The sequence below is a fragment of the Schistocerca gregaria genome, chromosome 2 (assembly GCF_023897955.1).
Source record: "Schistocerca gregaria isolate iqSchGreg1 chromosome 2, iqSchGreg1.2, whole genome shotgun sequence".
NCBI lineage: Eukaryota > Metazoa > Arthropoda > Insecta > Orthoptera > Acrididae > Schistocerca > Schistocerca gregaria.
Genome location: NC_064921.1, coordinates 797,368,242 through 797,394,364, shown reverse-complemented (window position 1 = coordinate 797,394,364; position 26,123 = coordinate 797,368,242). Strand labels below are relative to the sequence as shown.

At 39.4% G+C, this 26,123-nt stretch overlaps 1 protein-coding gene across 1 annotated transcript in view; it reads right to left on the bottom strand.

The window, feature by feature from the left end:
* Positions 1-26,123, bottom strand: part of LOC126335984 (dynein beta chain, ciliary-like) — a 782,187-nt gene that overhangs the window by 661,681 nt on the left and 94,383 nt on the right. The window contains exons 8-11 of the mRNA XM_049999461.1: positions 9,882-10,017; positions 8,560-8,844; positions 5,038-5,148; positions 4,804-4,958 (exon numbers count right to left, since the gene is read on the bottom strand). Of these exons, the coding sequence (XP_049855418.1) occupies positions 4,804-4,958; positions 5,038-5,148; positions 8,560-8,844; positions 9,882-10,017 (687 nt within the window). The remainder of the gene's footprint in view (positions 1-4,803; positions 4,959-5,037; positions 5,149-8,559; positions 8,845-9,881; positions 10,018-26,123) is intronic.

The following is a 26,123-nucleotide window of genomic DNA, read 5'->3' as shown; positions in this document are numbered from 1 at the left end:
TGCCTTTCCTTAATCTAGCTTCTAAGACAAGTCGTAAGGTCAGTATTGCCTCACGTGTTCCAGTGTTTCTACGGAATCCAAACTGATCTTCCCCGAGGTCGGCTTCTACTAGTTTTTCCATTCATCTGTAAAGAATTCGTGTTAGTATTTTGCAGCTGTGGCTTATTAAACTGATTGTTCGGTAATTTTCACATCTGTCAACACCACAACACATAGCAACCACTGTTGCTATGATTACGTAATGATCACAAATGCCTGTCTCAATACTGATACCACTGATAAGGTCAGACCTGTTGGAAGCTACAAGGTCTGAAATATTTCCAGAGGGTGTGGGCTGCCGAACCAGCTGCTCCAGGGAGCTTTTGGAAAACGTGCTCAAAATTACTTCACAAGACTGCCTGTCTGTACCACCTGCAGTGAGTTGCCTCCAACTAATACTGCATGATTGGAGTATTTCTGCACTGCTGTATGTAGACTTTCTCTGAAAACTTCCAAAACTGTCACAGTGGAATTGGTTGGCCAGTAAAAACATCTAACAACTAATCTGATTTCTCCTAGACCTGTTACGTGCATCCAGATAACTTCCCAGCAGCCTAAATTTTGACCTTGACAGTCACAACATTCTTGTCAGCTGCAATGAATGCTGTTTGTCATGTGGCACCTAATCTGTCTTTTTGACAAACTTTCTATGACGTGCAAAATATTTCAGAGATTTCTACTTTGGGTTTCAGCCAGCTCTCGGTTGCGAGAATAATTTGAGTGTGAGTTAGTTACTTAGTTATATGTTCCATATATCATTTCCACAATTATTTTATCGAAATAATGTGGAAATACTCAGTTTGCAGGTAATGTATATGGGATTAGTTTTAACTTAATAAACACACAATTACTATTGGTCCTACTCATGCAAATACACTTAAAAACAAGGATGTTTTTATCTGGCTACCAATTTTTAATTAGAAATTCATCAATGAATTAGAAGGAGTTGTTCAGGAAAAATGACCTTAGGTTAGATTTAAAACTTGCTTCACTACCTGTCAGACATTTTGTGTTAGTGGGCAAATGATCAAAAATTGTTTTTGCTGAATACTGGACTGCTCTCTGAGTCACTGTCAGTTTTGACAATGGATAAGAAAAGAAATTTTTCTCTACAATTCTGTAAGTAAGTACATCACTTTTCTTCTCAAACTGTGATGGATTATTTATGACAAATTTGATTAATAAAAACATGTATTGTGATGGCCTTGCTCCTTGAAGAGGTGCCTACATGATGTCTGTGGGTGAACACCACATATTATTCTTATTGTTCACTTTTGTGCATTCAATACTTTCTTTCTATGTGATGAGTTGCCCCAAAAAATTACTCTGTATGACATTATTGATTGGAAATATGCAAACTCTGTGTGGAGGCTGAAAGGTTTTTTTCCAAGATCAGCAATTATACAAAGAGAAAAAGCAGCTGAACTTAATTGTTTGAGAAGCTCATTAGTATGCATCTTCCAATTCAAGTTTTCATCAATATGTACACCTACAAATTTGGTGCATTCCACCCTACTTACTGACTCCTGCACATGTGCAACATCAATTGTTGGTAAGACTCTATTTGTTGTAAAGACCTGAATAATGTAGAGTCAATATATTTTGAGTAAACAGCAGCTTCGGTTGTTTAAGCTGTCTCCTTAGTGGTTAAGGTTACAAGATAGGCTCTTCTGCAAATTAAAAAATTATCGTACATAGTAAAAGTTACAATATCTGTTGGAAGCAATCATAAAACTACATGTTACTCTTCATAGAAAATATTGTGCTATTATGATATGGGTCTACAAGATTCAAATAATTTGCACTGAAGATGGTCACACTGTAACTGAAATCGATCTGTAAAATAAAGTATTCCAATATTTACAACCCATGCCCTCATTTATCCTAAATATACTGACAACAATAGGTCGTGATGCACATGGTTCCCACTGGAATTAGACAGCATGAATTTAGAGTGTTTTTTCAACATCTGAGGAGAATCCATTTTCAGGGAAACACTTCATAATTCTTTGTAAAATATTGTTTACTATCTCTTTTGTTGCTTTCTCTCTAATAAGATTTATTATATCACTAGTATTGTCTGCAAAAAGCAGCAATTTTGCTTGTTGAATGTGAAGTGGGAGGTCTTTCACATATATTAAGAACAACAGTGGACCCGAAATTGAAACTTGTAGGACTCCATTTGTGATTTTACCCCAGTTACTAAAATTTTCTACATTTCAGACATTGTCTGGCGTATTCAGCATAACCTTTTACATTCTGAATTTTTCTATGAGAACATCATGATCTACACAATCAAAGGTCTTTGAGAGATCACAAGAAATACCAAGGGGTTATACATTATTATTTAAGGCTTGTACTATTTGATTAAGAAATATATAAAGAGCATTCTCAGTCAAGAAGCCTTTCTGGAATTCCAACAGTTATAAGCAAAGTAAGTTGTTTCCACTTAAAGTGTGCAACTATTCTTGAGTACATTACTTTTTTGAATATATATATATATATATATATATATATATATATATATATATATATATAGAAAGAAACTTCCACATGGGAAAAATATATTAAAAACAAAGATTCCAAGACTTACCAAGCGGGAAAGCGCCGGCAGACAGGCACATGAACAAAACACACAAACACACACACAGAATTATTAGCTTTCACAACCGATGGTTGCTTCTTCAGGAAGGAGAGGGAAAGACGAAAGGATGTGGGTTTTAAGGGAGAGGGTAAGGAGTCATTCCAATCCCAGGAGCAGAAAGACTTCCCTTAGGGGAAAAAAAGGACAGGTGTACACTCGCACACACACACACACACACACATCCATCCGCACATACCACATATGTGCGGATGGATGTGTGTGTGTGTGTGTGTGTGTGTGTGTGTGTGTGTGTGTGTGTGTGTTCCCTTCGCGTAGTGCACCTCTGACCTACCAGGGGGAGTGCTGCAATTCTCTACTCCATAATGCTGGTCCAGTAATCTGCAGCCAAAACTGTCACAGAATTGATGAGGCCTTTGACTGACACTCTCCACTTGGCTCCAAACCAAAGGGCCCCCCAATCAGTTTGTGAATAATGTTGCAAATAGTGAGCTCTGCTTGCTCACAATGTGCAAGGACAGCAGTCTTCACCACTTCCACCAGCCACCAGTATGAACTGAGGACCCTCAGAAAACAAGTGACAGACATCACTGGTACCGACATGAGCTACCAAGTTGCAGATGACTGCACACTGGCGCTCTCAACAGCTGCAGGCAGGGCCTCCTCTACTGCTTGAATGAGGCCCCCTAGCAAACATACTGACTGCACATTGGATTTTTCATCAGCTCTGATTGCTATTTCCCTAAGGGGTTCCATAATGCACCTAATGTTGGCGCTCCTGGAAAGCAGCAAATGTCTCCCCCCCCCTCATGTGCCTGCTCAGACCCTGCTGAAGATGTGGCCCTCTGTCCACTCACAGGGAGGATGGGTTTATTCAGTTGAATAACCTGAAATAATTAAAACATTTACTAAAAATGTTGTGCATTAACTTGACTTAAATGTCAATATGTTTTGTGAAAAAATTCTGCATAGATTTTTATTACTACTTTTAACGGATAATCTGCCCATCTACAGTGAAATTTTTAAAAAAAACTTTGGCATACAGAGTGGAACTTGACAGTTAAAATATCACCAAACTGTTTCTTTTTGTGGAGTTTTTCCCCTAGGCAATTTGGTCTTTTCTGTGTACAGTCTGCACACTGAGTGGTGGGTCTTCTTTTATGCAGAAGAAATTCTGTCAGAAAAATGCTTTTCTAAAAGTCTGTTTTTAGGCATATTTAGAGGAGAAGCAGTATGTTGTTGTATATCCCCTTTCCTTGTAAACAGAAAATTTGTCAAATGTAAGCCTTTGTCCTTATCATCTGAAAAAAACTGAAAATATCAAAAGACTACTGCAACTATCTACTTCTACCACGCACTCATTTTCTACTTTGAATTCAGACAATGCTGGTTGCTCATCTGTTGTATTCCATCTAAATTTAGATTTCACAGGAGAGGAACATCTTCTCTAACATGGTGGCTCTACAGATAGGAGTACATTTGAAATACTAGTTAGTTATTAAGAAGTATATTATCCACTGCTGAAGATAGAATTTTGACTGAAAACAGACTGTAAATATAAGTAACACAGCTAAGTATGCAAATAAAATTATGGAAAGCAATGGGATGGTAACACTGAAATAATGTTGTTTTCCCACCAGAATCTGATTCAGAAGCAACATCACATGAAAGTAAAACGTTTCATGTTATGGGTCTAGACGGACCATGGCTGAAGGATAGCATGGTACGGGTGGGGGGAGGGAAGAGTCTTGGCTGTCTCATCACGCATCCGTCTAATCCCTGCATGCTCTGCTGGACAGAGCTCTTCCTCATCCCCATCTGTACCTTGCTATCAAGCCCTTTCTCGCCTCACTCCAAATTGCTCCTTTCATTCAACATGACAGTTGCATTCTCATCCGAGCTGATAAAGATGTCAGTTATATGTGTGTGAGGTGTGCTTGCTTGTGTGAATGTGCCAGAGTTTTCTTATATGAAGAAAGCTTTGGTTGAAAACTAAATGTGTAACAGTCCTTTCCTTGTGCCTCTCTGCAACTCAGCGTATCATCTTTACAGTGAGTACCTATCTATAATATTCCAAATACTGTAAAACTAATTACCTTCACATGGTATTTACAGTACTTAGTTTAAAGACAAATATTGTCTAAATTCAAATTTCTACATACGGATTATCAAATGATTTCAAGTTCTCAATATGCGGTCGAACTCTCTCTCGTAATTTGTGGATTGTCATAATGGCTCCAGCCACTGGAGGGAAATTCATATCAGCGGGCACATACTTCCTCTGTGAGTACAGCATCTGATGTTCTTCAAAAAGTTCCTGCAACCAATTTTGTTTATTTACAAGGAAATGTTTTTAACAAATCTCTTGTATATGGCATACACAAAGGGGAACTCACCTGAACAGTGGCCATCTCTTCTCCTAACATTGTGAGAATGATAGAGAACTTTGGCTCAATTGCTGTCTTAACAATATCACGTTCAAGAAGGGTCCCAGCTATGTTGATAAACTGCAACATTACCCAGTAAATAATGTTATACCACCAATAATGTCTTAAAAATATGGCATACTAACATCAAAAGCACATTTTTTGAAAGAAGATCTTCAAAATCATGTTGCTAACAATAACAAATATGTGTGAAGATCTTATACTTTTTGGCTGATTTTATGTAAAATTTGAGTGCAATTAGCCTGCCCTATAGTTCACCATCCACAATTTTACGGGTACAGTTTCTCACTGTTCCCTACACTCCTGCTGGTGTTCTCGAGATACCTGCTGCTTGAGTTTCTCGGTGGCAACTGCAGTTCAAGTATTACACACAGTATGGTGTTTAATAATATTCTGAGAACACCATACTTATTTTCACAAATATCACTGAAGGAAACGTTGCAACCAGTCACAATCTTTTTGTGGGTCCTTGCAGCAGCACGTTTCTGTTACACAGGTTCGGTTGCAACATGATGAGGTGTAATTTGATTACATTATTCTTGATTTTGTGGATACTGAGACATTTTATGGCAAATTATGTTGCAGATATCATTCCCGTAACACACGCATACACATTTATAAGATTATAGTGTCCCTCATATTGAAAGGTGCCTCTTTGCAAAGCTAGAGAGAAAGTGAGATACGGAATCATGAGGGGATGAGTTTTGCTGAAGTGTGGCAATAGAAAGAGGGCGCTCTTCTTCAACACTTCCAAGCCTTACAGAGAGTTGCTGCAGAGCAGGCAACAATGAGTACACATGCATTCTCCTGGAGATACTATAGATTGGGGACACACAGAATGAAAATTTAATTCTGTCGAATTATGTCACATAGTATCACATTGTGTAGGACCTCTACCTATTCACAAAGAACATTATTAACCCCAAAAAAGTATGGTAGAATTATTTGCACCATCAGTTCTCAAACCTCAAGTAGTCCATTGTTCAAACATTACAGAATTCTTACTCAGCCAATCCTGAACATTAAGTCACTCATTGTATTTTTGGTTTAAAATTAGGTCTCTTTCAAATTGAACTGTCATATTTGCTAAATAAAAACTAAATGGAAAAACAATTTGCATTTGGACAACACAAAGTAACGTGAAATGCGACAAGTATGTGGAATACGTTAATTCAAAGTTGGGTAAAGGTTGCTATGCCATAAGGCTCCTGAAATGCCACATAAGTGAGCAAGTAATGTGAGTGCATATTATGCATATTTACAATCATGTCTAAAATATATAACAACATTCTCACTTACTCTACTCTGCACATCAGAATACAAAAGAGAGTTATAAGAATCATTATTGGGATGAACATTAAAAATTCATGCAAGAATTTGCTTAAAAAATTGAAACATACCATGACCGTCCACTATGAACATCTTGGAAACAGTACTAATTGACAAAAAACATTAAATTAATAAGGAAAGCAAAAAAATGATATTCACAATCATTGCACAACACTGCAAAATAATCTCCATATTACACCTACACACTTACACTACTGGCCATTAAAATTGTTACACCAAGAAGAAATGCAGATGATAAACGGGTATCCATTGGACAAATATATTATACTAGCACTGACATGTGATTACATTTTCACGCAATTTGGGTGCATAGATCCTGAGAAATCAGTACCCAGAACAACCACCTCTGGCCGTACAGAGCTTGGATGGTGCGTACAGGTACAGCTGCCCATGCAGCTTCAACATGATACCACAGCTCATCAAGAGTAGTGACTGGCGTATTGTGACAAGCCAGTTGCTCGGCCACCATTGACCAGACGTTTTCAGTTGGTGAGAGATCTGGAGAATGTGCTGGCCGGGGCAGCAGTCGAACATTTTCTGTATCCAGAAATGCCCGTAGAGGACCTGCAACATGCGGTCGGGCATTATCCTGCTGAAAGGTAGGGTTTCACAGGTATCGAATGAAGGGTAGAGCCACAGGTCATAATACATCTGAAATGTAACATCCACTGTTCAAAGTGCCATCAATGCATACATGAGGTGACTGGGACGTGTAACCAATGGCATCCCATACCATCACGCCGGGTGATACACCAGTATGGTGATAACAAATACACACTTCCAATGTGCATTCACCGTGATGTCGCTAAACACGGATGCAACCATCAAGATGCTGTAAACAGAACCTGGATTCATCTGAAAAAATGAAGTTTTGCCATTCGTGCACCCAGGTTCGTCGTAGAGTACACCATCGCAGGCACTCCTGTCTATGATGCAGTGTCAAGGGCAACCGCAGCCATGGTCTCTGAGCTGATAGTCGGTGCTGCTGCAAACGTCAAACTGTTCATGCAGATGGTTGTTGTCTTGCTAATGTCCCCATCTCTTGACTCAGGGATCGAAACGTGGCTGCACGATCCGTTACAGCCATGCGGATGTCATCTTGACTGGTAGTGATACAAGGATGTTGGGATCCAGCATGGTGATCATTCTGCTAACAGTCATTGGATCTCGACCAATGCTTTCAGCAATGTCTCGATACAATAAACCGCAGTCGCGATATGCTACAATCCGACCTTTATCAAAGTCGGAAATGTGATGGTACGAATTTCTCCTCCTTACACGAGGCATCACAACAACGTTTCACCAGGCAACGCCGGTCAACTGCTGTTTGTGTATGAGAAATTGGTTGGAAACTTTCCTCATGTCAGCACATTGTAGGTGTCGCGACCGGTGCCAACCTTGTATTAATGCTCTGAAAAGCTAATCATTTGCATATCACAGCATCTTCTTCCTGTCAGTAAAATTTTGCGTCTGTAGCACGTCATCTTCATGGTGTAGCAATTTTTTAGGCCAGTAGTGTAAATATCGTATCACAAGGGGATAAAACTGTTCAGTAAAGAGCCACTAAGAGTACATTTTGATTAAATGTAATAGCACTATATGTTTCAATATTTTAACAATTTATCAATAAATTTGAAACTCTAGTATGTTTTTGTTAAATACTATTAACTTTAGAACAAAATAATGGAAGGTCCAATTTGGAATATCAACAATATTAGGAAAAGGATAGATTGCTGCTCACTATAAAGGCAACACATTAGCTTGCAGACAGCACAATGAAAATACTGTTATACATTGAGCTTTCAGCCATAGCTACTTTCACACAAGCAGGCACACTTCACTCACGCATGATGGTTATCACTGGCCACTGCGGCCAGAATGCTGGCCTACTTTTATGAATGTGTGAGTGTTTTCTTTTCTGACAAAGGCTTTGGTGGACAGCTCAGGCTTTGGTGGAAAGCTCAATGTTTAACAGGCTTTTCACTGTGCCTGTCTGCAACTCAACGTGTCATCTTTACTGGGTGTAGCAAAATGTACTTTTCATAACAGTATTAATTTCAGAATGATTTTTTTTACATATGCTTAGGCTTTCACAACATAAAATTACCAAAATTAAAGTACCTTGTAAATGCTCTCAAGATTGTAGCAATCATCAATGGCTTGACACAAAAGAGTAGCAAGTTTGCGATCAAAGTCCTCAATTTTCTCTCTGAAGACTGAATAATCTTTCACAAAACTTTCATCAATTGGGTCAAATGGATTGTATGTAATGCTCCCAAACTGACCATATAAGTCACAAAAATCAGAGTAAATTTTTTGTACTTTTGGGCCAAGTACTCGCCCCTTCCCTCCTCCAATCTCAACTTTCTCCAGTTTAAAAAATTCAAGTGCTGTTACAAAGAACTCCTGAAACATATGAAGCTTATGATATATTTTAACTTTCCTACCTGTACTGCAAATTTATCCACAATAAATTCAGAAAAGTAAAACAATTACAAAGCCAATCAACATGAACACAGAACTTTAGAAGGCACTGTCTTATAGTGAGCTGCATCCTTTTGCCTTCTTTGAAATCAAAATGCATAGACAAGTTGTCAAGAGCGAAACTACGCTTAAGGATGAAATCTGAGCCACAGTGCAACTTACCAACTTTCACAGTATGGGAGCATATTACAGAACTTAGTTAATAAGTTACTTGTAATGTCTAAAAGAATTAGTTATATTTTGTACTGTACTGCAGTGATTAGTATTGATAACTAATATTGTTGAGGCCACAGATTCAATTTCTGGTACCTTTTACACAATTTTTTATGATTATTTTTCCCAAAGATGAAATGTGTGGAGCAGCATTCACTACAGCTGAGACCAACTACAAAGCTATTCTTGGGTTTCATGCTTGAAAAAGAACACTTCTTTGAACTATATGTTAAATTATTCAACTTTTTGTTTATGCCCTTATTCATCACTTTGAATCTCCTCTATACATAGTGTGTCTCTCTTTACCCGCTGTTTAAATTTTATTAATAAATGTTTGGCATAGTAGTGGAGCTCATTAAATGACGTACACACTATAGGTATTAATCAGTATATTACTTTGGAAATTACAGTTGTTATGTATGTTTTAAACAAGTTTGAACTTTCAGCTCTGATTACCACCGTATGATCTGCTAGCTAAGAAGAAAGTAAATGACAAAAAAATAGGAATCAATGTGATGTATGCAATAAAATAAGGAAACAAACACTAAATAATTGAAACAATGAGAGAAAGAGAACATCCACAGTTCAAAAACTACTGCAATAACGTGAGAAAAACAAACAAGATGAATGAAATACAAAGTCAACCAAAAATTAAACAGATGTGATGAATCATTTAGAAATAAAAGATAGAAATTTCACTGGACTAATACTCAGATTTGATGTAAATACTGTAAGCATATATTTACCTTAATTAGCTTCAGTCTGTCCATAAACTGATTTTCATATTCAAATACCAATCTTGTGTCAAAAGTCCAAGGAACTGGTTCATTATTTCCCTTAAAGTATGATGCTAGAGATGTGCGACATTCATCAAAGATATCACTGAAAATAAAAACAATTAACATTATTAACTACCACTCTTTATCACAAGAAGTTACAAAACACAGTAATCCTTAAAAAAAACTTTGAAATGACGTTAATTTAAGACAGCTTATACTTTTAATGTGGCATGAAATCACACAAGCAAAAGCATGATGATAAATTTAAAACTTTACCAGCATACAATTGTTCCATTAAATTTTGGATGAACTGCCAGGTGTCTGCAACTTCCTGCCATGATAGCTTGGTGCCAAGTCTTCTGGTCATCCTCAGGTGAATAACAATGAAATTGCACTGAGCTACTGTATTTAAGACACTGTGAGTACATGTGTGGTATACCCAGTTGACACTGTGGAACATTCATGTGGGCAACCATGTGTCCATTGGAGCTTGTGCAGGGCACCATAACAGCCCATTAGTATCGTACATAGGTTGCAGATGATGGCAGTGACATTATTCAACAAGACAATGCACCATGTCACAAGCCCAGATGTGTGATGGAGTGGTTTGAGGAAATCAGTGGCAAGTTCCAATTGATGTGCTTGCCCCCCAACTTGCCTGAGCTGAACCTGATCGAACACATCTGTGATGTGATTGACGCCTCAATGCATTCATGCCATGACTCATAGGCACTATTATCCATGCCAAAGGTGGACATGTTGGCTATTAGGTAGGTGGTCATAATGTTCTCACTGATCGGTGTATATCTGCCATAGTTTATCAACACCTGCCAGCTATAGCACAAATTCTTCCCTCCTATATTAAAGACACTGACAATTTCTAGATTGTCTTAAATTTTGTCACCACTGATGCTATCTCACTCTACACCAACTTCCCCACATACGTGGTCGGTCTGCTGTTGAACATTACCTCAAACAGAGACCAGCTAATTCAAAACCTAAGACATTCTTCCCACTCACCTTTATCAGCTTTATATTTACCAACAACTACTTTACCATCTTTGGGCAGACACACAAAAAGATCAGTGGCACGGCCAGGGGAATCAGGATAGCTCCTTCCTATGCCAACCTTTTCATGGGTCATTTGGTGGGAGCTTTCCTAGAATCCATAAGCCTTCGGTCCATCTTTGGCTTCTGTACAATAATAACATTTTTGCCACATGGACTCATGGTGATGCTGCACCATTAAAATTTTTGGAATCTTTAAATAAAATCCCCCAATTAAATTTCACGTGGTGGTATTCTGAATCCCATTCCATTTTCCTTGATGTTGACCTCACCCTCACTGAGGGTCAGCTGCACACTTCTGTTCATATTAAACATACAAGTGGACAACAGTACTTACATGTTGATAGTTGCCATCCTTTAAATATCAAATATGTCCACAGTTACAGCCTTGGTATTCGAGGCAAACATATTTATTCACATGCAGACTATTTACAGCAATACACCAACACACTCACCTCAGCCTTCATAGGACATAATCACCCACACCAGTCTAGTCCAAAAGCAGGTTTCCCAGGCCATCATGTCCAATCCTGGTGCTACTTAAACATCCAAAAAACAATACAGGACTGTACTATCTTGGTCTTGAACTTATTAATCAGCTGCTTCTACAAGTCTAAGATTTCCTAAAACAATGCCCTGTAATAAGGTCCGTTGTGTCTGACATTTTGCCCAGCAGACTTAGAAGAGATTCCCCCTCCACAAAAGCCTGGATAGACTCTATGCTCCTTCTGCACCCATTTTCCTACCCAATGGCTCCTGTGACCATCATCACTGTTAAGATTTGCCCTATGCACCCTCCTACCACTGCCTATACCAGCCCTGTAAATGGAAAAGCATACACTATCAAAGGGAGAGCCACATGTGAAATGACACGTTGTATACCAGCTGTTTTGAAAAGATTGTTCTGCCTTCTACATTGGTATGACTACCACTAAGTAATCAGTTAGGATGAATGGGCATAAACAAAGGGTACACACTGACAACACACAATATCCTGTTACAGAGCATTTTCTGCAGCATGAATGTCATGACCACAGTGCCTGTCTCACCAAATGTACCATATAGATTCTTCCCCATGACAACAGTTTCTCAGAGATCTGCAAATGGGAACTGGCATTACAACATGTCCTTGGTTCTCACCACCCACTTGGCCTTAATTTACATTAATTTATTTCTTTATTCACTTCCTTTCAGTTTTCTATATCTTTTATTTTCTGACGTATCTATTTTCCCTGTCCACTATATCTACCACATATAATAAACTTAGCTTTCTGCTCTTACTAACTATTTCAAGATGTTTGGTCACTGATCTCTAACTTTCTTATAGCACTATCTCCCGCCTTTAAGCTCTCAGGTTTTCAAGTCTTCTCGTCCCATGAAGCATATCTCCCCTGACCTGGGGTTCAGTGTGACTTTTCCATAATTCTCCTCATTTCCTAAACCTCACTGGTCATTTTCCTTCATCACCCTTCCTTACTTTTCAACCCTTCTGCCAGAACATTGAGCTACTGCCTGCACACTTCCTAACTTTTGTTTGTCTTTGCTACTGCCACATGGTGAATAGATCCAATTATGCTACATAAGATTTCCACATTTGCATGGAATCCTGTAAATACCAGTCTTGTACAACTCTAAGTTGTTTTTGAAAGATCTCCAAAATACCAAGATTTTGGAAAGAGGACAAAAGTTCACTTTAACCTTATGCCTTCTTAGCATTCTGCATATTTTCACGGAAAATATGTAGTAGATAAGCACTCATTTTGAAACCCTCATCCTTTTCCTTTTTCAGTTGTTTGTGCATCTGTAGCACACTCTGTACTTGGTGAGACAAGTATCTATTGTTCAGAAACATGGTCTGTAGGTGTGCCAGTACCTTCTGCATCTTATCGGCAACTGTGATGGTATGGGTTTGGTGGATTAAGTTCTTCAAAATGACAATTGTTTGTGCCAGATGGTGGCAACTAGTATTTGTAAATATGGATTGTATCAGTACACTTCTGAAGTGCCAAATGTCAAAGTGTGCCAACACTCTTAGATTGCACCAAGACGTCTAAAAATTACAAACAACCTTCTCTCTCCATCTCCATAGTAAATTCTATGGTTTCATGAATCAAGATCAGATGTTGAAGGAACTCATGGAGACTGCGCAAACTATGACGCTAAACTATTAAAGTGGCATCAATGTATTGCCAAAATTCTGTTTGTTTTAAAACAGCTGGGCGAGTGCTCACTCCTCAAAATCTTCCATAAAAGGATTGGCCACCAGGGGAGACACAGCACTTACCATCACGAAACCATCAGATTATTCAAAAAACACAGATGCGCAAATGACAGAACAAGGAGGAAAATGGGATCTTCAAAGCAACTGCTTATTGACCATACATTGAAAATGTCTTTGCAAAAAAAAAGGCAGAACATTGAGAAGATATAACTTTAAAGCAATCTTCCACCAGCCTTCCAACATCTCAGCACTTTTGGGATCTATCAAAGATGACTTAAGAGTTGTGCAAGGCAGGTAATTATAGATTACATAGAAATGCAGCAAATCTTATATAGAGCACACAACACGCATTGTTCAGGAACACATCGTGGAACATCAGCAGCATACGCGCCTCCTCCAAACCACTAAGACAGCTGTTGCTGAACAGTGTGTTCCCATTGGCCATTTGATGAAATACAATGAAGTAAAAATTGTGGCCCATATGTCAAACTTCTGGAGCTCCATCATCAATGAATCTGTGGAAAATCTTAGTCCCTTATCTATTAGGTTGGTGGCTTTCAGTTAAGATTCTGCATGGAATCCTGTCACAGATAAACTTCATGCTTTATGTAATTTTAACGTGTACAAACGATAGATCTTATATCGATAAGGTGAGCTTTCACCATGGATATGCGCAGCGCAGTTTACAGATCCACAGCAGAAGTGCATGCACTCGAGCAGTGGATTTGCAATGTCATCTAAGTACACCACACATGTGTCAGTGGACTCAAATACAGGAACCCAGTGCCTTTTTACCAGTATGGTTCTGGAGATGGCCAGAACTCTCTGCACCAAACTCCTGACATCTGGTAGTTTGCCTGAAATTCCATGGAACAAAAGCAAGATATTTCAATCATTTCTATTGTGTCTCTGTAACTGTTTTAGACTTAAGCTAAATGAAAATCAAGGTCACTTAAAAGAGCAAAGATGATGATAAATGCATGCACAGTGTCTAAATAGCAAAACTCCAGGGCCTACAGTTTATAATAAATTTGTAAAAAGTAATATTTTTTGTAAAATATGTGTTGAGAATTATACAAATAAATTAATACAATGTGTAAAATAAAGGAAACATGATGACTCACCTATATCATAGACACATGTAATGGGACACAGCATTAATTAGCTTTTGGATCTGGCTTTTGTTCTGACAGAAAGCACACACATTCACACACACAACCACACATACACCAGAAAACACACACTACTGTGCCATTGGCAATACTAGTTATTAGGTAATTTTAACTATTAGAGAGCAATTGCCTGAACTGAAGTGAAGTTGTGCTGAAGAGCGTGCAGGGACAAGATGGAGAAAGTGTAGGGCAGTCAGGAGGGTAGATGTAGGGCAGGGGAGAGGTGTGTGCGGGAGGGGGGTGGGGGGGTAACAGAAAAGGAGAGAAGTAAAAAGACTGGTGGGGTGGTGGAATGAGGGCTGTGTAAGGCTAGGAGGGTTATGAGAAGATAGGATATATTTCATGGAAAGTTCCCACATGTGTAATTCAGAAAAACTGGTGTTGGTGCGAAGGATCCATATGGCACAGGTTGTGAAACAGTCATTGAAATGAAGGATGTCATGTTGGGCAGCATGCTCAGCAACAAGATGGCCCACTTGTTTCTCGGCCACAGTTTGTCTGTGGCCATTCATGTGGACAGACAGCTTATTGGTTGTCATGCCCACATATAATGCAGCCCAGGGGTTGCAACATAGCTTGTAGATCTCATGACTAGTTTCACAGGTAACCATGCCTTTGATGGGATAGGTGACCAGACAGGAGTAGGTGGTGGTGGGAGTATGTAAGGGACAGGTCTTGCATCTAGGTCTGTTTTAGGGATATGAGCCAAGAGATAAGATGTTGGGAGTAGGGGTTGTGTTGGGATGGATGAGTGTATTGTGTAGGTTCAGTGGTTGGCGGAATACCATTGTGGGAGGGGTGGGAAGGATAGTGGGATGGACATTTCTCATATCAGGGCACGACAAGAGGTAGTCAAAAACCTGGCTGAGAATGTAATTCAGTTGCTCCAGTGCTGGGTGGTACTGAGTTACAAGGGGAGTGCTCCTATGTGGCCGGAGAGTGAGACTTTGGGAGGTGGTGGAAGACTGGAAAGATAAGAGAGAGCGAATGCTTGCTTTAATGTGTGGGACCCATACTAAATAGGACTAACAAGGGATACTGAATGTATACAGAGAAGTGCAGCATAAATGATCACATATTTGTTTGATCTGTGGGAGAATATCACAGACATGCTTAAGAAACTAAACTGGCAGACTGTTGTAGATACACATGTACTATCCCAAGAAGGCCTATTTACAAAATTTCAAGAACCAGCCTTAAATGATGACTCTAGGAATATACTACAACCCCTATACATATTGCTCCCATAGGGATTGTGAGGACAGATTAGATTAATTACAGCACACACACAGAGGCATTTAAACAATCATACAAACTTACATCATTCCTCCCGCACTCTATATGTGAATGGAATGGGAAGAAACCCTAATATTTGGTACAATGGGACATACCTTCTGCCATGCACTTCACAGTTATTTGCAGAGTATAGATGTAGATGTAGAACTATTTGTGCAGATTCTTCCTGACTGTACATCATTACAGATAACAGCATCAATTGCAACAAGTCTGAGATTACTATTAAAACTGTCCACTAGGTCATTAACATACAACATGAATAGCAAGGGACCTAACACACTTTCCTGGGTACACCTGAAGTTATTTCTACACATGTCAATGACTCTCCATCCAAGCTAACCTGCTGCATTCTCCCTTGCAGAAAATCCTCAAAAAAAATCACAAATTTCACTTAATACCCCAATACTTTTGATAATAAGCTTAGCAGCACTACTGAGTCAAATGCTTTCTAGAAATCAAAAAATACTGCATCTACCCACCTGCCTCAATCCACAGATTTCGGCATGCCATGTGAGAAAAGTGGGAGCTAGGTTTCACATGATCAAGATTTTCGAAATCTCTGCTGATTGGCATGGAGGAGGCCATTCCATTCGAGATAGCTCACTATGTTTGAGTTCAGAATATGTTGTAAGCTGCTACAACAAATGGATGTCAAGAATACTGGATGGTCATAATATGATCTTTATAATGATTTTATGATCTTTACAATGTAGTTATTACCACCGATTTTCCATTAATGTAAACTCATTGTAAACATGTATGCATCAAAAAACGTAGGTGCAAATACAAAAGGAAGTGCCTTATGTAAAATTCTGACAAATTCCAACAGCACAAAAACTTACGACTAATCTCAACAAAGAACTCCAGAATGCTCAAGTAGGCCATCCAACACTTCTATAACATTCATTAATATTTCAGGAACTCTTGAAAATAATGTAATGGGATTCACTGAGTATACATGACAAACTAATAAAATTGTTGAGCAGCAGAAACTTGAAAAACTGTATATGATGTCATTCACCAATTCAATGAACGCTGTGGGCTTATCAGAAAAGAAACTTTCAGAATTGGTATTTACCATTTCTGGAATGTTCCTGAAATATCTTGTTTGTTGTTGTTGTTGTGGTCCTCAGCCCTGAGACTGGTTTGATGCAGCTCTCCATGCTACTCTATCTTGTGCAAGCTTCTTCATCTCCCAGTACCTACTTCAAACCTACATCCTTCTGAATCTGCTTAGTGTATTCATCTCTTGGTCTCCCTCTACAATTTTTACCATCCATGCTGCCCTTCAATACTAAATTGGTAATCCCTTGGTGCCTCAGAACATGTCCTACCAACCGATCCCTTCTTCTGATCAAGTTGTGCCACAAACTTCTCTTCTCCGCAATCCTATTCAATACTTCCTCATTAGTTATTTTATCTACCCATCTAATCTTCAGCATTCTTCTGTAGCACCACATTTCAAAAGCTTCTGTTCTCTTCTTGTCCAAACTATTTATCGTCCATGTTTCACTTCCATAAATGGCTACACTCGATACAAATACTTTCAGAAATGACTTCCTGTCACTTAAATCTATACTCAATGTTAACAAATTTCTCTTCTTCAGAAACCCTTTCCTTGCCATTGCCAGTCTACATTTTATATCCTCTCTACTTCGACCATCATCAGTTATTTTGCTCCCCAAATAGCAAAACTCCTTTTCTACTTTAAGTGTCTCATTTCCTAATCTAATTCCCTCAGCATCACCCGACTTATTTCGACTACATTCCATTATCCTCGTTTTGCTTTTGTTGATGTTCATCTTATATCCTCCTTTCAAGACACTATCCATTCCGTTCAACTTGCCTTCCAAGTCCTTTGCTGTCTCTGACACAATTACGATGTCATCGCCGAACCTCAACATTTTTATTTCTTCTCCATGGATTTTAATACCTACTCCGAATTTTTCTTTTGTTTCCTTTACTGCTTTCTCAATATACAGATTGAATAACATCGGAGAGAGACTACAACCCTGTCTCACTCCCTTCCCAACCACTGCTTCTGTTTCATGTCCCTCGACTCTTATAACTGCCATCTGGTTTCTGTACAAATTGTAAATAGCCTTTCGCTCCCTGTATTTTACCCCTGCTACCTTCAGAATTTGAAAGAGAGTATTCCAATCAACATTGTCAAAAGCTTTGAAATATCTTATGTTTTTAATATTAATATATTCTGCAATATTTGATGGTTTTTATAAAAGCTGCACTCTCCATGCAGGAGTTCAAGTTCAGTTGTTTTCTGGCTGTGCATCAGTGTCAGTAACACATGTGCCTTCATTTCAAAATGTTGTAGTTCACTGACAACCATGTCTTCAGATTTGGACTTGAACATCATTTCAATATGACACTGTTTGGCTGAGATGCCAAGTACTTCAACACATATACAGCATGCTGTAAAATTCCCCTTACAAACTTCTAGGACTTGTAGAAGAGGCTCAGTACATAATATTTTGAACTGGAACCCATGTCCAGAAAAATACCATTTCTGTGTTACAACCATTTGAAAATGTGTTGGTAACAAAACCACTCCTACAAGTAATTTATTAGGCATGACCCAGCACGTAATTTGTTTACAGTTTCTAACAACCCTGCCACAACAAAGGTCAAAATTTAATAATGATTGTGGTGTTGCTCATGCTGCTAAATACTGCATTTTTGGGCAACAACAAAGTTATTATGTGGCAGGTGTCATTAGAGCACAGTTAATAAATTCATTTCATGTAATAATTAATTAGGCACTCATCTTTTCCTGTTTCCCATGCTGGTCTCGTAGAATCATGGCTCAATCATTGAAAATGTAGGTGGTGATGATTCCAAACTCGGATGCAATGAGGGCTGGGTTTTATTCTGCTATATTCAAAAGTTTTATAGATGTGTTTCACAAACCATTCTTGAAGATTAAACCTTTCAAAGTTAGCACAATGGTGATGTAAAAAGATAATCAGCACTTCGAATTTAAGTTACACTTCCTTTTTATTGCTTTTGTTGCAATTTCACGTAACACACAAAACATCACTTCACAATACAAAACATACTTGAAAACATCTTCCTCACTGTTAAAGTTCACATTTTATAAGCTGACTACAATATGCGTCTTTCCAACATGACGTCCAACACTTGACAATGTGTCTCCTTGGAGCACCACAGTCATGCCTGCTGACAGTGAAGGTACCCCTTTCTCAATGCCATAGCATAAACGTGGTGAAAAGGGTATGCACTGGAGTTGGATGTTGTGGATAATGAACATGAGAAAGTCGATGAGCAGCTCTTCCATTACTGTGACTTCAACATATAGAAAGATAATGTCAGTGTATTCTGCAAATGTGTGCTCAACCATGTTGCTCTAACACTCTCAGACAAGTGAATGAGACTTGAACCAATTCAGAGGTAGGACTGATGTCAAATGACATCAGCCGAACCTATGTAGGCACCACTAGTGATGAGAACAACCGAAGGAAAACAACTGATTCGGTCAGTTGTTAGAAAACAATAGAATCACTCATTTGGTTGCAGCTTTACATACCGGTTGAATTATTCATTCATTCCTTTCAAGCAATGGAAAATCCAGGATGGAATGTAACAATATTATGAAAAGGAAAGTTGCTACTCACCATATAACAGAGATGCTGAGTCGCAGTCAGGCACAAGAAAGTGATTGTCACAAATGAGCTTTCACCCAGCACACACACACACACACACACACACACACACACACACACACACACACACACAAAAACACACACACACACACACACACACACACACACACACACACACACACACACACAAATGCAACTCACACACACAGCTGCAATATCTGGCAACTGAAGCAACACTGTGAGCAGCAGCACCAGTGCATCATGGCAATAGCGACAGGGAGGGAGTAAGGAGGGGGCTGGGTTGGGGAGGGGGAGGGATAGTAGGGTAGGGGTGTTGGGATGGGGGAGAGTGAAATGTTGCTGGGGAGTGCAGGAATGAGGTGAAGAGAGGGTAGGGCAGATATGTGCTGTTGGGAGGTTAGCCGGAGGGCAGGGGAGAGATTTGGGAGGGGGGGGGGGGGTAGTGGAATGCAGGCTCCTCAGCACAATTTCACTGTTTCACTGTATGCCATCCCTACCCTTCTATCCCTCCTCCTCCCCACCCCAGACTCCTTCTTACCACCACCCAATCACCACTCCCATGATGCACTGCTGCTGCTGCTCGCAGCATGGCTGCAGTTGCCAGAGATTGCAGTTGTGTGTGTGAGTTGCGTTTGCATGTGTGTGTGTGTGAGTGTGTGTGTGTGTGTGTGTGCGTGTGTATGTCGTCTATTTGAAGGCCTTTTGGTCAAAAGCTTATTTGTGACAGCCTTCTTGTTGTGCCTATCTGTGACTCAAGCATCTCTGCTATATGGGTAATAGCATCATTTTACAAGAGCAACCGAATGGAAACAAATGAATCAGTCGGTTGTAGTTTTACATATCGGTGGAATTTTTATTCATTCATTTCTTTTGCATGTACCAGTCTCAGGGAGCAACTGAATGCAAACAGTCGACGCAGTCCAGTGGCATTTTGTGTACTACTGATTGAGTTATTCATTCTTTCTTTTTCACGTGAAAGCAGTTTCTAGTTTTTCTGTCAGTTAAGGCTTGCATTCATTCGTTCATTCAATTGAAAGCACTGTTTAGTGGTTTATGTGATGAGCGAGTTATCCAGTTATTCTTCTGAGTGAAACCAGTCTGTAGTATTTTCATTAGATGCTGTAAAGTAGTGGCATACAATACAAACAGGGGTGCACATACCCTCAGGTGTACACGAAGACAAGCAATAAAGACATTCGTTTCATTATGTGCTGAAAATCTAATTCTAACAATGTAAACTTCCAGTAGGAATATCAACAATGTAGGAAAAGATAGATTGCTACTTACCATAAGGAAGACACATCAAGCTGCAAACAGGCACAATTAAAAGACATTGACCTATAGCTTTTGGCCACAGCCTTCGTCAGTAATGGATTCTGGCCCCAGATGCTGGAATTGGTGGTCATTTGTGTGTGTGTGTGCGCATGTGTGTGTGTGTGCGCATGTGTGTGTGTGTGTGTGTGTGTGTGTGTGTGTGTGTGTGTGTGTGTGTGTTTTACTGACAAAGACTGTGTCCGAAAGCTATATGTGAGTGTCTTTTAATCGTGCCTGTTGCATCTTGACGTGTCTTCTTTATGGTAAATCTATCTTTTCATACATTACTGAAAGACTGATTCTTCTTTTCACCATTTAAAACTGATAAATACAATGCTGTGCATTAAATTGTTCGAGGTAGAGCAAACACATAACTAACAAAGCTTCATTGGAAGTACAATACTGAGCAAGCATGGGAGTTCTCTTAGGGATATACGAAGAAGAATGGAACATAGACACATTTTTGCAACTGTTTTACTGAAAAGAGATGATGTCCATAAATGAAATTAAAATCTGAGATAGTGCCTGTTTGGTACAGTCAGCATCCTGCAGCTTCCAGGGCCAGGGCTGCAGCTGGTGCGAGGAGGTGACGTGGTGGCCAGTCGTCGCTTCCACACCACCTTTTCATGCCAGCTGCAACCCTGACCCTGGCAGCCAGAAGAGGAGGCCACCCCAACAACCCTACGGAAAAAAAGTGAAAAATTAAGTTTGTAAAAATCATTCAAACCCAGGGGCCAAGTGAAAACATTAATATAATGGCCCAACCAACAGAGACTTCAGTAGTCAGTCAGTTCTCTCGCACCAAGTGAAACTAGTCAGTCAGTGAAAACGATTCATATAACAGCCGCAACTGACAGGGACTTGTTTCAGTCAGTTGTCTCACTTCAAGTGAAACCTCTCAAAACCAGTGAACGTTTGAAAACATTCATGTAGCTGACATGGCTGCAAAGACTAGTTTCACTTGGTTGTTCCATTGGACTGAAAAAAACGTCTGAACAGAAAAACAATCAGTTGACCAGTTGATTAATAAAAACAGTCAGCTGTCCCATCACTAAGAAACCCCACCAGCAAACTTGTCTTTAAACTGCTGCAGTGTGGACACAGTACATTTCCAGGCATCACTTACAATTCAAAATATTGTCTACCCAGTACCCTCCACAAGTCCTAAGGGGAATTTTCTAAGAGCACACTTTATATTACCATAGCTCAATAAGGCAATGTAAAAGCCATTAACTACAAGAACAGGAAACAGAATACAAGCAGTACCACTGTATACCAGGCGTACTGGTATGAAATGAGCATTAAGATACAAATGTGTCGATAGGGAACATTTGTTGTGAACGAGCCTTAATTTTTTCTTTTGTTTGGTTGGTATGACACCTGTCAAAGATATTTAATATACGTCAAGTCACGGAACAAACAACATCATATGTTTTCATCGTGTTAATAATGTCGAACTTTGTACCAGAAAGTGATGATTTGCGGAAAGCATTAATTTTTTGTTTTCATTTGAAAAAAAGTGCTGCAGAGTCACATCGAATGCTTGTCAAGGCATATGGTGATCATGTTCTATCAGATGCAACATGCAAAAGATGGTTTCAAGGGTTCAGAAATAATTATTTTGATGCTAGAAATGAAGAATGTGGAAGACCACCAAAAAAGTTTGAATACACTGAATTACAAGCAATATTGGATGAAGATGATACTTTGAATCAGAAGCAAATGGCAGCAATGCTAAATGTTGCACAACTAACAATTTCGGACCGTTTGAAGCTATGGGAAAGATCCAAAAGTGTGGAAAATGGGTGCCACATGAATTGAATGAAAGACAGATGGAAAACTGAAAAACCTTTGTCAAATTTTGCTTCAAAGACATGAAAGAAAATCAGTTTTGCATCGAATTGTTTTTGGCGATGAAAAATGGATTTATTTTAAGAATCCTAAACGGGAAAAATCATGAGTTAATCTGGGACAACCATCAACATCGACTGCAAAACCAGATCAATTCGGCAAGAAGACAATGCTCTGTGTTTCGTGGGATCAGAAAGGTGTGGTGTATCATGAGCTTCTGAAACCTGGTGAAACTGTGAATACTAATCGCTACAGACAACAAATGATCAAATTGAACTATGCATTGATCGAAAAACGACCAGAATGGGCCAGAAGACATGGCAAAGTTATTTTCTTACACGACAATGCACCTGCACACAAAGCAAAACTGGTTCAGGATACAATCAAAACACTTGGTTGGGAGCTGCTACCCCACCTGCCGTATTCAACAGACTTGGCCCCTTCCAACTACCATTTGTTTTCATCAATGGCACACGCATTGGCTGAGGAACACTTCAATTCCTACAAAGAAGTCGAAAATTGGGTGTCTGATTGGTTTGCTTCAAAAGATGAACATTTCTATTGGGGTGGTGTCCACAAATTGCCAGAAAGGTGGTCAAAATGTATGGAAAGCAATGGTCAGTACTTTGAATAAAATGTTTTTACTTTTCAATTCAAAATTACTGTTTCATTTTCAAAAAAAATGCTCATTTCATACTGGTACACCTGGTACTCAGGAGACCAATGGAGCCCACACAGCAGTATGTCAGATACACATCAGGCACCTATCAGTGTTTTCCAGAGACATGAGTCAGTATCTCACAAAATGTGTTAAAGAACTTGACTGAGTCACAAAATGAAACAGGTAGGAAGACATGAAGTGTCTGAAAAGTGTGTACTTTTACTTGGATGGTACAGACCAGCACTGATTGGAGCTCAACACCTGCGATAAATTCCAGGCTTAACCGATGAAAGTGTTCTGTAACAATGAGTACAAGTCTACTTAGCAGAGGAACAACTGAGGAACAGGGCACAACATCATGGGGAAACAACATAGTCGTACATAAAGAACATTTTGGCACAATGCCATATAGTAAATCTGAACACGTCCAAAGCTGACAAAGTCTAACACTTGATGAAAGAAGTTTCAATCAATTGACAGAGCACCGTACAAGAGAAATTATGATCCAAAGGGGCAGAAATGGTTGCTCGTCATCCCAGCTCAACTATGGCCAGCTACGTTGAAGTTTTCCCGTGATACTGCAACATCTGGTCACCCAGGATTTGTGAAGACTCTAGACAAAATCAGGCACAAGTGTCAGGTGCCAGTCTTTTCCAATCCATTAGACACTAAGTCAAGCCAATTTATGGAATGCTGACAGAAGCAAGTGCCACAGTTACCTACAGGGCATCTGGTACCAATCCCACCTGCAGCAGCAACACTCCATCAAATTGGAATCGACCTCTTGGGGAGGCCCCTAAAGTCAACAATCTTGAATCAATGGATAATAGTCTGCCATTAACACCTCACCCTTTGGCACTTAAGCAGTGCTGGCTAACGAAGCACCAAAAATTGCAAAGTTTCTTGTAGAAGACATCATTTTGAAGCACACAGCACTCTGGAGAGCACCAATGCTCTCTCCTCATTGAAAAGCTTTCCAGTTGAGACTGTGTGAGTTAATGAGCATTTCACTGTAATTCAAGTATATGGCCGAAAGAGTCAGCCTTCAGGAATTGTGAAACGAACCTTGTCCAGGACTGGATGCCACAAAGGGCACAGATTCACCATGAAATGTGATCTACTGTCTAATTAGACCTAAGCGCTGTAATGTACGAGTGAGACAGACGGAAACCTATGTCATACAGAAACCCAGTATGAGCCATTTGTGGCCAAGAAGATGTAGCAGTGTTAAATACGACAGACACAAGATCAGCCATAAAGGGAAACATTTACGAAAACTATTTAATTTTGTAGTAGTGGAGGGAATCAAGCCACAGTAATTTTTAATCTGCCATCCTCCACAAATTTTCATGGTGATCCAAATAAAACTTGAATATTGATCCTATCTGTAATAGTTAAGGATTTACTGTTAAAGTGAACATAACAAGTTTTGTAACAAATACCAGAATGCTAAAATCTGAACGCTTTGGTCGACAGTTCATATAAAAGCGCATCATTAAAATGACAAATGTTATAAATATCAAATATGTAACTTTATTTGTTTAAAAGGTATAGTAAATTTAAATTATCACTATTTTCAGTTAAGCATCAGATCACCATTTCCTCACACAAAACACACTGAACGATGACAGCATGACACCTTATTGAATCATTAGGTAACAGAATATTTGTTGTAAAGTTTAGTGCATTATAGTTAATTAATTTATTTATTTATCAGAAAGGATATTGGTGCAGGGCTGCTGGCCATGGCATTCAAAGCTAAGAAGGAAACTTTATTGGTTTTATGTAAAAGAATTTAACGTTTATAATGTAATGGCTATTATCGTTACTTTATTTAGAATGTGAAAGTGGTCAAGCTTTGATTACTTAAATATGTTAAAATGTAAAATAATGTAGAATCAGCAGTAGCCAATCAGATGGAGGGCTTCAGGAAAGGGAACTGCCCTAGTTATTTGAGTGAGGATATTTGGTGCGCGGGAAATGCAGCTGGGGACGGGCAGGGGGAGTGCTGGAGCAAATGCGAAAGCAGACAGTTCAGCTGGAGACACCAAAGGCTACAGTTTGGATTGAGACGCGAAAGCATCTACATCTACATCTACATCTACATTTACATCCATACTCCGCAAGCCACCTGACGGTGTGTGGCGGAGGGTACCCTGAGTACCTCTATCGGTTCTCCCTTCTATTCCAGTCTCGTATTGTACGTGGAAAGAAGGATTGTCGGTATGCTTCTGTGTGGGCTCTAATCTCTCTGATTTTATCCTCATGGTCTCTTCGGGAGATATACGTAGGAGGGAGCAATATACTGCTTGACTCTTCGGTGAAGGTATGTTCTCGGAGCTTTAACAAAAGCCCGTACCGAGCTACTGAGCGTCTCTCCTGCAGAGTCTTCCACTGGAGTTTATCTATCATCTCCGTAACGCTTCCGCGATTACTAAATGATCCTGTAACGAAGTGCACTGCTCTCCGTTGGATCTTCTCTATCCCTTCTATCAACCCTATCTAGTGCGGATCCCACACTGCTGAGCAGTATTCAAGCAGTGGGCGAACAAGCGTACTGTAACCTACTTCCTTTGTTGTCGGATTGCATTTCCTTAGGATTCTTCCAATGATTCTCAGTCTGGCATCTGCTTTACCCACGATCAACTTTATATGATCATTCCATTTTAAATCACTCCTAATGCGTACTCCCAGATAATTTATGGAATTAACTGCTTCCAGTTGCTGACCTCCTATTTGGTAGCTAAATGATAAGGGACCTCTCTTTCTATGTATTCGCATCACATTACAATTGTCTGCATTGAGATTCAATTGCCATACCGTGCACCATGTGTCAATTCGCTGCAGATCCTCCTGCATTTCAGTACAATTTTCCATTGTTGCAACCTCTCGATACACCACAGCATCATCTGCAAAAAGCCTCAGTGAACTTCCGATGTCATCCACCAGGTCATTTATGTATATTGT